General features: G+C 38.5%; 1 protein-coding gene across 1 annotated transcript in view; it reads left to right on the forward strand.

Moving 5' to 3' along the window:
• LOC149192223 (histone acetyltransferase GCN5-like) overlaps positions 1–14,666 on the forward strand; it is a 413,833-nt gene that overhangs the window by 268,991 nt on the left and 130,176 nt on the right. Inside the window, exon 9 of the mRNA XM_089404505.1 lies at positions 323–377. Coding sequence (XP_089260631.1) covers positions 323–377 — 55 coding nt within the window. The remainder of the gene's footprint in view (positions 1–322; positions 378–14,666) is intronic.

Raw genomic sequence — 14,666 nt, forward strand, 5'->3', positions numbered from 1 at the left:
ATGATTTACATATGAAAGAAGGTGCATTCACCATATTTTATCTATTACAACAATATGTTAAATATGTCCCTTTCATACATTTTCAGAAATTTGTGTTACTGTAGTCATTGAAGCACATGCCCGCACCCCACTATCGACCCACTCCCCTCCCACTTTTTGTGATGACCTTTCACGAAGTGTTTACGTTTATGTATGTGTTTTTGCCATGCTTATCATTCTGTTTGTAAAGTGTAAATTGTAATGTGTGCATTAGGGTTAATCTGTTTGCATTGATACTTTAGCTCCTTATTTATGTGCACTTTTATTTCTACTTGTGTTGAAGAAAGAAGCAGGCGTTCCTAGGAAACCCATCAAGGTTGAGGACATTCCTGGTCTGAGTAAGTTTTCTATTATTAGTTTTGTAATTTTCTGTTTTAATTATTTCTTTGAGACATTCGTATTTATATACACGTATGCAAGAAATTGCTCACAATGGTTCATTTGGTTAGAAAATGAGTTTAGGATCGAGTCTTGACAATACATAGTTAAGGATGTTTGGCAATACCTAACATAATGATGAATATTCAAGATATTATTTCCTTTTTATTTAAACTCATGGTGTATAGTCATGTGTGTTGGAAAATCAATAGAGGTGGCAGTTAAAATGATTTTCCCTTATTATGACATTAAGTTGTGATGTTTTCATTATCAAGATTAATGCCAAACAACAAAAGAAGAGAACACGAGATATAGGCACGCTGCCATGGCAAAACCCCACTTGAGGGGAAAACCTAGTCATAAATTCTTCCTTCAATAGATTCAAAGATGACACGACCAAGACCATTACATTCAAGACTACCTCCATCAAGTCACCCTTCTTCCTTTCACTGTGTTACCATCAAATACATCATCACTGCAATATCTCTGAGGTGATAGGATTTAATTTTGTGGTGGCACCGAGCCCACCATGCTGTAGTTACACCAAGGCACCGAATTGTGGTAGATTGAACAATCCACATCCCTTAATTGTGACAACAACGAGGATATGTCTCACTGAGACCCGAACTCCTCACTGTAATCAACACCAAAACTCCCTCTGAGATATCACCGAAACTCCAACAATCTGCACCCCTTAACTGTGACAACAACGAGGATATGTATCACTAATAGCCGAACTCCTCGCTGTTATCAACACCGAAACTCCCTCTGAGATATCATTGAAACTCCAATTGAGATATACCGAAAAAACCCTCTCTGTGATCACCAAAATTTCTATGTGATTTCGAGCTTTGAAATTGGTGAAATGCGAAGATCCTACATGGGTATATATAGTGGTTTGTCTGTCCTAAAATGAGCTGACATGTAATATGAAGAGATGTGCCCTTTAATTGAGCCGACATGAATTCTTTTGATTATAATTCTCTTGAGGACATTGAAGAGGTCGAGAAAAATACTCTGCTGAAGGGGATGAATTGATGGAGGAGTCAAACAATAAATGACTTTGAAAAATAACCTAAAGCCTACAATGGAGGCTTGAGCTAATACAAATGACCCAAGCATGAAACCCATGCTTTAATAAGTCAATTTCAATAATAATAATAAAATTCCCTGTGACAAATATATTACGTTTTGACTCAAGTACATTATTGAAGATCAAACACAGCTACATTTTCCAACACTCCCTTTACGGAGGCATTCATAATGTAAAAATACAATGGAAGATCTCAAACTATATGAACAATGAAGAACTTTAGGCACACAACAATGCTATGGACTAGATTCCTAACCAGGGCAATCTATCCAATCAATCACTCAACAATTTAGGCACCGCAATGCCATGAACTAGATTCTTAACCAAGGTAATCTATCTAGATAGGACTAAGATGGACTCAAGCTTTCAACCCCTTTAGGTACCTTTAGGCTCACTTGCTAACCATCAACCCAAAAATCCAGGTGTGTATCCAAAATAGAGCTCAATAACGAACATCTTTCCAACTTCAGGTCTCAGACATCAACACAAAGTGTCAGCGAGATGTCTCCCCAGGCAATGCTTCACTCGCAAAGACTTAACACCCCTTGACCCAACAGATCAAGAGTGTTCAATCTCTCCCAATCAAATTTATTGGTGACCAACATGCTGTTGATTTCGGGTAGCATCGGATGTGCTCTAGGCCACAAATTTTGCAGGGAGGCTTGGGCACATGTATTCCAAAGAACCCAGAAAGCGTTTTGGAAAATTCCACACAGAAACAATTTTATTAAAATAATTAATATTTTTTAATGGGACCCTAAGTCTAAATTTAGGAAATTAAAAATATTAATGGCTATTAATATAACTGTGGATGTAGCTTCTAGAAGAAGACGAGGATCAAGCTAAAATGATCTTTGCCATTGATTAGCTTTTAATCTGGGCCGTTGAATGTCAATGAGAAGATTATTTAAGGGAGCTTCAGGGTCATTTGGAAGACACACTGAGAGATCAAGACATCAAATTTCTGAAGTGAGAAGTTCTCAGGAGGAAATTCTGAACGAGGTGATTTCTTGTAGTTGAGGGCAAGGATAGCATCTGGAGAGAGAGAGATTTTCTTAGCCGGAGTATCATCAACAAAGAGAGGTAGAAAGTGATCCAACAACTTTCACGCGAAGGCTGACGCAGGGCCATGAAAGGCCACGTAGAGGCAGCATAGAGGGTGAGAGAGAGTCTAAGATTTTGCTGGATAGAGTCAGTTTCAGAAGCCGGGAGCCAGGGTGTAAGATTGGGAGGCTGAGATCAGTGAATCTGGGCAGTAAATCGATCAGTAGGCTGGGTGACAGAGTGCCTAGAGGCATCACAGGGCGTACTAGAGGCACCTCATGTAGTGACCGGATTAGTGGGATTTTTCTCAGTGATTGTGTGAGGTAATCTCAAAAATATTTCTGCCAATATTCCTCTCTGTAATTGAATAACCCATGAGGTATTCAAAATTTGCTACTACTTTATAATATAAAACCCTTAGAGTTGATGCACCAATTTTCCCTCATTGGGTTTTCTGGGGACATTTGTCCGAAAATAACGGTGTCATTTGTGTTGTATTTTCTTTCTTGCTTAGTCTCTTGTTTCTACATATAAATTAATTAAGTGAAGGCTGTAGTGTATGTATTACGACATTTGCTGTAGGAAACTACTAGTAATTTGTTTAAAGGAATTTAACAAATAGGAGTAATATCATCACTTGCTGCAGTAGGGATTTCGGTTTAGGAATTTTCACATGGTATCAGGGGGTGCAGGTGAAGCAAGAAGAGTAGAGCCGATAGATCCAGCATTGAGCAAGAGAGGGAGTTCGAAAAAGCTATAGGAGGCAGCAGTTCGAAACCCTAGAGGGTTTGCGCAGTTCCTAGCCGGAGGGCTGATTTTCGAGGCAGTCTCTCTTTTGAGTGTGTCGACAGAGAGGAAGGAATCCTAGTTCAAAAGTTTGCCGGGGCAGAGGGAGCAACGTTGAAGCCTCAGTGTGAGGAGAGCTGGTGGGACACAGATTTTCTTACAGGCAGTTTGCTGAGCAGAAAATTGACAAAAGGAAGAGAAGAAGCACGACTGAGGGAATTTATTCCTCAGCGAATTCCTAGCCAAGGAATTCAAATTCTCTAGAGTTGAGCAACAACAAGGGGCAACAGTTTTACTAGCTCTAGCAGGGAGTGCGTAGGCTAGGCCAACAACAACACAGAGAAGAGAGGAGGTCATTCGACTTTCTATTTTTTGGCACAAATGGCATCCAGTGGCTTGAGGGATCAGGATAGGTTGGACAGAGCATCCAACTATGTCTTCTGGAAGGCAAGGATGTCATCGTTCTAGATGAGCATGCTCTCAAGACATACGTCGACAGCGTGGTGGCTGTCCCTGCAGATCCAGATTTGCTGTAGAAATACCGAGCTGAGATGGCGAAGGCCAAGACGATGATCCTGGATGGAGTCAAGGATCACGTCGTGTGTCACGTTGCTAGCAGAGGGATTGCTAAGGAGATGTGGGATGCCTTGGCCTCGTTATATTAGGGATCTTCTGAGCAACGTAAGCTATACTTGGAGCAGAAGCTGAGATTTGGTTAGATGCAAAAGGGGGAGCATGTGGATCCATTCCTCACAAAGCTAAAGGAAACTTGTGATGAGTTGTCTGCTACGAGGCATACACCTCAAGATTCAAAATTGGTTAGACTAGCCCTCAATTCTTTCTCAGATGAGTGGCAAGTCTTTGTCCAGAGTATCTTGGGCAGAGCAGCATTGCCAAATTGGAATGAGATGTGGGCAACTCTAAAACAAGAGGAGTTGAGGAGAGACTTATTCAAGGTCAAACTTGACAAAAGTAGCAACAACAGTGGGTTGAAGCCCAAGGAGGAGGAGGATAATGCAACCCTTGCATCGAAGGGACAACAGGAGCAGCGGAGACATAAGAAACACGTCTCAAAGATCAAGTGTTTTAGGTGTGGTGAGATGGGTCACTATGCTAGTTAGTGTCCTCTTAGGAAGAAGGACAAGGATGAGAAACACGATTCGAAGGTTGCACTCGCGAAGATCGAAGAAGAGGAGTTCATCATGACAGCGGAGATACCTCTAGGAGGGAGGTGGGCTGATTTGGAGCTGTAGTTCGAACGAGCTACAGATGGGCAGGACCCTTGAGGAGTCCATCTCATGGATCAATACCTTGCTACGGGAGCCCTGTTTTTTTAGTAGCAGGATGGACTAGTGTCGGATGGTGCCGAGGAGTGCCAGGGAAATAATTGCAGTAGGTAGGAGCACCAGAGACTAAACAACGCAGAGCAAAATTGGCAGTAGTGCAGATGGCATAGAGTAGAGGTCAGCATCAACGTAGTAGATTTAGAGGGTTAGTGCAGAGACTAGCAACAGTCAGGCTCTAACATTCAAGTGGTATCATACTAAACATAGTTAGTTTAGTAATTTTGGATGTTTTTCCGTTGCTAGCAGCAATAGTTTGCAGTGCAGTGGCAGTTGGCAGTGGCAATGCAAGCAACAACACATATGCAACACTTGAGAGGGAGCTGTAGTACTGATGCAATGTTGACAGCGGCAGTGTTAGCGCAGTACAGTTACAACTTACAACAACAATGCAGTAGTTGGTGGACAACATGTCAGACATCAATAGTGTAGAGGATGATGCTTCAGAGTCAAAGTACTATGCAACAACTTATATTGCTAGAGCACATTCCTTGCTAAGAGGGAGTGTTGATTTGGGGTAGCATCAGATGTGCTCTAGGCCTCAAATTTTGCAGGGAGGCTTGGGTACATGTATTCCAAAAAAACCCGAAAGAATTTTGGGAAATTCCACCCAGAAACAATTTTATTAAAATAATTAATATTTTTTGATGGGACCCTAAGTCTAAACTTAGGAAATTAAAAATATTAATGGGTATTAATCTAATTGTGGGTGTAACTTCTAGAAGAAGACGAGGATCAAGCTAAAATGATCTTAGTCATTGATTAGCTTTTAATCTGGCCCGTTGAATGTCAACGAGAAGATTATTTAAGGGAGCTTGATGGCCATTTGGAAGACACACCGAGAGCTCAAGAGATCGAATTTTTGAAGTGAGAAGTTCTTAGGAGGAAATTCTGATCGAGGGGATTTCTTGCAGTTGAGGGACAAGGATAGCATTCGGAGAGAGAGAGAGAGATTTTCTTAGCCGAAGAATCATCAGTAGAGAGAGGCAGAGAGTGATCCAGCAACTCTCACGCAGAGGCTGATGCAAGGCCACAAAGGGCCACACAGAGGCAGCATAGAGGGTGAGAGAGAGTCCGAGAGTTCACTGGACAGAGTCCATTTCAGAAGCTGGGAGCCGAGGTGTGAGACCAGGAGGCTAAGAGCAGTGACTCCTGGCAGCAAATCGATCAGTAGGATGGGTGACGCAGTGCTTAGAGGGATTGATGCAAGGATTGCGTGAGTACTGCGCAAAGGCAGTGTAGGGCCTACCAAAGGCACCTCATCCAGTGATCGGATCAGCAGAGATTTTTCTCAGTGATTGTGTGAGGTAATCTCACAAATCTTTCTGCCAGGATTTCTCTCTGTAACTGTATAACCTATGAGGTATTCATAGATGTATTCAAAATTTGCTAATGCTTAATAATATAAAACCGTCAGAGCCACTGCATCGGTTTTCCCGCATTAGGTTTTTCCGGAGACATTTGTCCAAAAATAACGGTGGCATTTGTGTTGTATTTTGTTTCTTGTTCAGTCTCTTGTTTCCGCATATAAATTAATTAAGTGAAGGCTGCAGTGTATGTATTACAATATTTGTTGTAGGAAACTGCAAGTCATTTGTTGAAAGGAATTTAACAAATAGGAGTAATATCATCAATTGCTGCAGTAGGGATCTGGTTTAGGAATTTTCACACATGCCATCAAAACCTTCGAGAGATTCACATGTACGAACACAACCCCAATCAATAATATACATTCATATGTACATAGTCAAATACCTTCTGGGGTCTTTCAGACAAGTTGATGTTACTTCTCATGTTTTCATAGTAGGACTATCAACCGAATCTTTGACAGAAGATTCCTCAATTATACACTCATCCTACTTCCCATGTAGCAACATATCCTCCGAAATTCATTTTTCAATTTAACATCAAGCTATGCCCAACCTCTCAACCATAAAGCTTCTCTTCATCTTGACTCCCTCTTAATCTTAGGGAGATCTCTTCTATTCAAGCTTCCTCCTAATTCAAGGAGATCAACTTCTTTTTTTCGTCATCGGAGAATCATCAGAGTTGTCATTGTTCCCATCATGCTTGTCACATCAATGAGCATCTTCACCATATTGAAGATTGTGTACCTGCACAACTTAAATAGCAAGTACAACCAAATCTATAGAAACATTAAGTTAGCCATATCAGAATCACGAAATCATTTCAACTTTATACATATTAGATACCCAAACTCAATTACAAATAAGAGACATATACTCTTCATCATCTAGTTAGGGACTTTATCATAAACCCTAGACTACTTCATAACACTTTTCATTCCATCTAGGGTTTCAATGCTTCATCCAAGGGTATGACATACCTTTCATATAGCAAACCCTATAAACAATTCACACAAATATAGATCTACAAGGCATCTTAACAACCTTTCAAAATTCATATATTAGAATTCTCACTAGGGACTCATACAAATCCTAGATTTCACACAACATAATCAATCGAGGTCAATCACAGCTTAGTCATTAACCTAACCAGCTTTTACAAGGGTTAGTTCCATCCCCTAGATTTTCAATCAACCATCAATTAGTCACTAACATGACTAGCTACCACTAGGGTTAGTTGCAAACCCTAGATATCTGATCAATCATCAATCCATCCAAAACTCAAATTTCAACAATCCCAAATTATCATATAGTCATCACACATCATAGATTTCTACTTCGACTAAGGTTCAACTCCAAAACCCTAGAATTCCATTTTCAAAATTTCAACAATCTTACACAAATCTCAAATTATCATATTTCAGAGATTTTACTTTGACTAAGTTTCAACTCCAAAAACCTTGAATTCCATATTCATAGACTCAACAATCATTAAATACATAGATCTCAGATTGTTATGTTACACATACTAGACAACTTAACTTCACTAGGGTTTAGCTACAAAACCCTAGATTTTCAAATATCATCATCCTAGAATCTCAGACAAGGACTTCCATTAAATCCTAAAACTTATGACCATCAATGACTAGGTAAACACACATATCTAGGAATTCATAATCAAACATAAGCATATCATATGTCCAACCACATTAATACAATTTGACCTAGACCAAGCTAGGGTTTCAATCAAAAGGACATATCTATATATGCCTATATTTCATCATCATGCAAATACATTTCATATCATGTGTTAGTCAAACCCATCTTCACAATAATATCAAATAAGAGTTAGACACACAACAATCTTGATTGCACTAGGGTTTGATCAGACAAACACACACATACCAAGGAAAACATTTCTAAGATAATATAAGGTTATTTCTTACACATTCCACCAAACCCTAATGGACTAGGGTTTCAATGTAGAAACATATCAAAGCCAACAATCACCAAGACTGCAAAGGTTCGGGATTTTAGACCTCTTCACTCAACCCTACCAAGTTAGGTTTTTCTGTTCATACCAAAATCACAAACATGACATAATCAATAAGAACTTCAAATTGCTTTTCACAATCACCCTAAGTAGTTTAGGGATTTCAGATATTCAAATTAGTGTACCCTTCGGTTAGGGTTTTTCCAGAACCCGTTTAAGGCTCTACATAGTCATTCAAGAATATGAGACAGGTGGGTAGATTTATCAAGAGATGAATCTCTCGAAACAAGAATCACTATGATTCAATATAGCTAAACAAAACAAGGTTAGTAATAAATCATCAAATGAATAATCCTTTCAATCATTGTATTTAAAGCGTACCTTTGTTTCTTGACAAACCTTGTCGCAAGTGTATCTTGTAGAATATGGAGTACTTGTTTTTCTTACGCTGGTACGTTGTGTTCTTCAAACTGAATACTTCTTGTAGGCACCTCATATCATAGGCAGATAATTTGAGACATCTTTCCTTCAATGACTTGTAGATCAAATGAACTACTTCACTGTATATATCACTGCTTCTATATTATCGTGTTTCAATCATAATGAGCTTGAATTCTTCTTCATGATTGCGACTTTACTCTATCTCTGAAGCTGTTTTGTCACCGAGTACTTTGTGGAAGCACCAAACTTTTTTGTTGAGGTGTATCACTGAGATCTTCTCATGATTTTATCACTGAAAAGATTCTGAGATCACTGAAGTTATGCCGAGACCTGTGATAATAATAGTATCAAAAATTTGACTGACATATCACCGAGACTATGGCATTGTGGTGATCCTTCATCACTGAAATAAGATAGCAGCGAGATTGTGATGGCATCGAAGACAATAGCTTGTATATTTTGTCACTATAAAGATATCGAAAATAAGTGTCTCTGAAAACTTTATCCGAACTATTTTGAGGTCACCAAAATGTTCGACAGAGACCACCGAAATTGTCTTTGTTGTTTTTCAATGTTACTTATAAACAATTTATAGTGAAGTCACTTCTTTGATATATTGAGTATTCTCAGAAATGATCCGACTTCTTTCTCTTTCATTCTTTAATATGCTCATTGTAATTTTATTAGCCCAGAAGTACCCTTCTTCAAACTGCCTTGACCATGACCATAGCTCTGATACCATGTTGGAAAATCAATAGAGGTGGCAGTTAAAATGATTTTCCCTTATTATGACATTAACTTGTGATGTTTTCATTATTAGTATTAGATTTCTTAATTATCCTTTCTTATCATCGAGATTAATGCCAAACAACAAAGAAGAGAACACGAGATATAGGCACGTTGCCAAGGCAAAACCCCCCTTGAGGGGAAAACCCTGTCATAAGTTCTTCCTTTAGTAGATTCGAAGATGAGACGACCAAGACCCTTACATTCGAGACTACCTCCATCAAGAAACCCTTCTTCCTTTCATTGTGTTACCATCAAATACATCATCACTGCAATATCTCTGAGGTGATTGGCTTTAATTCTGTGGTGGCATCGAGCCCACCATGCTATAGTTACACAAAGGCACCGAATTGTGGTAGACTGAACTATCCACATCCCTTAACTGTGACAATGAGGATATGTCTCACTGAGACCCGGACTCCTCATTGTAATCAACACTGAAACTCCCTCTGAGATATCACCGAAACTCCAACAATCCACATCCCTTAACTGTGACAACAACGAGGATTTGTCTCACAGAGACCCGAACTCCTCACTGTAATAAGCACCGAAACTCCCTCTGAGATATCACCGAAACTCCAATTGAGATATACCGAAAAAATCGTCTCTATGATCACATAAATTTCTTTGTGATTGCGAGCTCTGAAATCGGTGAAATGCGAAGATTCTACACAGGTATTATATAATTTTTTGTCTATCCTAAAATGAGCTGACATGTAATATGAAGAGATGCGTCCTTTAATTGAGTTGGCATGAATTGTTTTGATTATAATTCTCTTGAGGCTGACATGAAGACTTTGATGAAGACTTTCTTGAGGACATTGAAGAGGTTGAGAAGAATACTTCGCTGAAGGAGATGACTTGATGGAGGAGTCAAACAAGAAATGACTTTGACAATTAACCTAAAGCCTATTGAGGCTTGAGGTAATACAAATGACCCAAGCATGAAACCCATGCTTTAATAAGTCAATTTCAATAATAATAATAAAATTCCTTTTGACAAATATATTACATTTTGACTCAAGTACATTATTGAAGACTGAACATGGTTACATTTTCCAACAAAATATGTTCTCTTCAATTTCTCGACACATTATCAACTTTGGAAATGGTGAACATCATGTCTTATTTTATTACAAAACGGACAAAAGAATTAAAGTATCTCTTCTTGCATATCAATAAAAAATTGATGAAATGTCTCTGCTGAGGTAATTTTCTTGCTATTCTGTTAAATAAAATTATTGTTGAGACTAACAACTCACATTTAAGATGAGAGAATTTTATCAATCTCTAAACTTGATCTAATGATCAAATATTTTTTTAGAGTATATGTTTCTTTTTGAAATAGATTTTTCATTTTAACACTTGCCAATCTTTGAGCCTATATATCTACATGATACTTTCCCAGCGATTTTAAAAGTATTACAATAAACTTGAATAGATGCAAGAAATCACAGTATGGCAACGTTACCCATCACTATGTGGGTAACCCCATAGGAGATTTTTTTTCTCCTTCTTCGAACAGCTAGCGAACCGATAACCCTACTTTGCTCAGTTATGATATTATACCATGATCATCCACCATTTGCATAGGTCACGAACCTCTTACCATCCAACATTCCTCTTGAAGGAAGGTGAGTCATCATTTGACAAGTACTTTGAACATCTTGCAATCACATGCTTTGACGCAATGTTTTGGGCATTCTAATATGGATTAAGGGTTGATTTGGATGATTGACAGATCTTGACTATAAGCTTGTTCTCTCACTTCAACAGGGAGGTTAGTTTTTGACCTAGTCTAGTGGGACCTCCTCTGAGGCCCTAGGGTAGAGGAGGTGTTAATTTTCCAGTGTTCTATGCTAGCACAATCATCTAGCCCAATTCTTTCTTCAATTAGCAATCAATTTAAAAAAAATTGAATCTTACAATGACAATGAGCAATTGTATATAGAACAATAAATCCAATACACAATAGAAGACAACCAAGAGCAATAACAAGCAGCACAAGATTTGGTCAAGGACCAGGGAAAATCCCCACAAGGGGGAAAACCCTTTCGAATTCTTCTTCTATTAGGTTGTCATCAAATGTTTAGTAGAGAGATACAATGTCCCAATTTCATCAACAAAAGAGTCAAAGTCAATCCTTTGACTATCCAAGAGACCAATCAATCAATATACAAAAGATGAGCTTCAAGTCATATCTAGTCAAGAAGTCAAATCTGTAAATTCTGTCAAAGTCAACAACAACAAATGATACCCTAACCAGTGCACAAGTCAATGATCATGCTTCCTCCAAAAGAGTTTGGTCAACAATCAAACAATTCAACCTTCTTTGTTGATCAAACTTCAGTGTAAACAGTCCCAAAAAACTTGGTCAAAAGGAGAGAGAAACCTTGTGGTCAAAATTCAGAATTATGCAGTGGAACTTCAGTCAACAGGCCTATGGTCAACCCAAGTCAACCTGCCTAGAAAAGTTTGGTTCCTTCACCAAGAAATTCGGCCTCCAAAAATCAGATTTTTGTAAGTGAAACCAAGTCAAAATGGCAAGTCAAAACTAATCAATGGCTAGTCAAACTATCCAACCAAAAAAGTCAATGCAAAAATCAGAATTAGCCTCCTTCCTTTCGCATGTGTGAGCTTGAACTTCCAAATTACAGACCTGAATGATCCAATCAAGATAGGAGAGAGAAGAAGAGATGTGTGATCATGATGTCCAAATGAGGTGACCTTGATGTGTAGTTATATGTGGTTTTGGAGACCCAATTTTGACTTTAGGCCGACTTGTACTTTTATGTACTTGTGGGTTTTCCGTTGGCCGAATTAAATTCTTCCAAGGGCAAAGAGGGGCTTGTGTGGATGAGGAAGGTTGTCCAAAGGAGGGAATTTCTCCTTGAGCTGCCAAATTAATATTTGGGGTACTATTTGGGAGGCATGGTTTCAAGTAGCATGGTGATGATGTTCCATACTTGCCACTTTCCATCATTTCCTAGATTTAATCTCTATTGTTTGGGCTTATTATCATTGGTTCATTGGGATTGACATCCTCTTATCCTCATCCTTTAGTTTTCATTGAAAGCTTTGCCCTGGAGGTTGATGCAGCCAAAAGAATGTTAAAAGCATAAAATGGCAAGAATGAAAGAAAAAGAAATGATAAAATGCCAAAGATGGCCAGCAGATTAATTAGCGCGTGGGAAAATACCTAGAATGAGTGCTGCTCCCCATTATCTCTCACCTCGTGGCTTGACCACTTGATGCTCCATCACGTAATAAATGAAATCTTGCATGTCCCTTTATCCTTTACCTCCCTCTTTTCCTATTTTCGGCCTTTCAAGGCAAGATGCTAAGGAAAGGGCCAAATTCAACTAGGGCTTTCTATAAGATAGTGTTGGAGCTAATTTGGCTGATATCGACATTGCTTGACCTTTCTGACTCAAAATCTAGCCTCTTCCTTAGTGGAAATCGCCTAATTAGGGTTGATGTCATCAACCATAGGCAATTTAGGTCTCTTTTAAACCCTAATTCTAGCAAAAGGCTTCAACTTAGGGCTTGTTGTCGCTCAATTGTACAGTGATGGGGTGAGAACGACTCAGGGCGGGGGCTATCACTCTGATCCCAGCTCCCTCCATTCTAGCTGTCTCCCAATAGCAGGCGATGGGGGGTAGTTCCTATGGGAATATGAAGATAAAGGACAAGTTGACAACCAACAAATTCGGGAGACACGATTGAGTGACCTAGCTGCTTGGTTAATTTTAGCAAGATTAATAGATTAAATTAGATTGAATTGTGAGACCAGTGCCTTATGGAGTCAACTTCTTGCTTATTATCAATTAAAAGCCAAGTAACCAGATGGATAATCACTGCTTGAATGAATAACTATCCTATATGAGGTGCAGATCCTACAAGCTAGGTGAAATGCAAAAGCTAGGTTGATTTTAAGTTAAATGCCTATTCTGAGTTTAACCTTCATCTTAACTGTTTTGGAACTAGTCCCTACAGTAGGTTGTGGGATGGAAGCCAATGGGAAGCAAGCAAATGCTTGATTAACGATAACTCCCCCTGTGTTCCAACCACCCGATGCCTCTGACGCTGCAGAGACTATGGCTTTGACGACTGCAAGGTCACCGTGTTAACCACTAAAAAGGATCTGAGTTCCTCAAGCTAAATTGAGAAAGCGTGCCCTTAAATGTCTATCAACGAAGCTTATGCTTGGAAGTTATTAGTGCAACTAGACTTAGGATGCTTGTACAAGGGGTATGTGTGATTCTTAGGTTAAGATTGCTTAATGTTTAAGTACTTCAGTTATGATTGGACTTAAATTATGATAATGACGACTTATTAATGAAAATCAAGAGACAATTTTTTAATCACAAGAAGAATGTGTCAACAAGATACAACAATGCCCACAATTATTCAACAACTACCGGATGTGCTAAAATCCCGTAATAACTTGTTCAATGGTTAACCAATACTTAACAAGATACCAATGACCGATATTACAAGATTATCCATGCTCTTACTTCAAGACAATTCCACAATGATTATTAGAGATCTCCAAGGACATTTTAACAAGATAAATGCCAATTTTTTTTTATCTCCATTTGCCAATAGCTATTTAATTAGATTATTACTTAGATGCCCAAAATATTGCAAAGATTGCTCAATGAAAATTTGAAATAAGATACTCCAATGCTTAAACCAAGAACACTTAGATCTTTAGATTCAATTCACTTAGGCAACCAAGATCATTAGATTATGATGTTAATGTGCTTTAGAGAGTGAGCCAATTAGTGCAAACTTGACAAGATTATGAGTAAGCTCACAAAGGACAAACAAGTGTTAGTTTTCTTATCCAATATTACCAATGTCAACAAGCACATTAAATAATGAAAACAAAATCTTTCTTACAACAAGGCATGAATCATTGAAAGCACTTCAAGTTACTTATGATCTTATGGTACCAAGTGACATAAACAAGCAATTATAACAACAGTAAGATGATGTATGATAGCAGTAGATTACTTGTGTTTAAAGCACTTGTAGATGCAAACTTGAGATGCCAATATGCAAGTAAAACAAGCTACTATCAAACCAATTTTCAAAATGCCAATTTCTTAATGTATTAGGCCCTTTAATGATGCAAATGCCATTGTTAGAAATCAGACTTCTATGCAGAGATGACAGTCATGAAAACTTGAAGCTTTATGCCAAATAACAAATGCCCAAAATGCTTAAGTGACTTGTCAATATGTTATAGCATGTGTAAGTTAATTTTATGTCACTTAGATTGACTTTTACCACTGTTATGAATGATTTATCCTTGCTGTAGCAAAACAGCGAGAAAAATGAGGGTTTAGAGATCAAACCCTTAGGCCTAAAGGCCTTGGAGAACTTGCCCA

Source organism: Pinus tabuliformis, chromosome 2_2 (genome assembly GCF_031772625.1).
Source record: "Pinus tabuliformis cultivar Carrire ecotype Pingquan chromosome 2_2, CPIR1, whole genome shotgun sequence".
Classification (NCBI taxonomy): Eukaryota; Viridiplantae; Streptophyta; class Pinopsida; order Pinales; family Pinaceae; genus Pinus; species Pinus tabuliformis.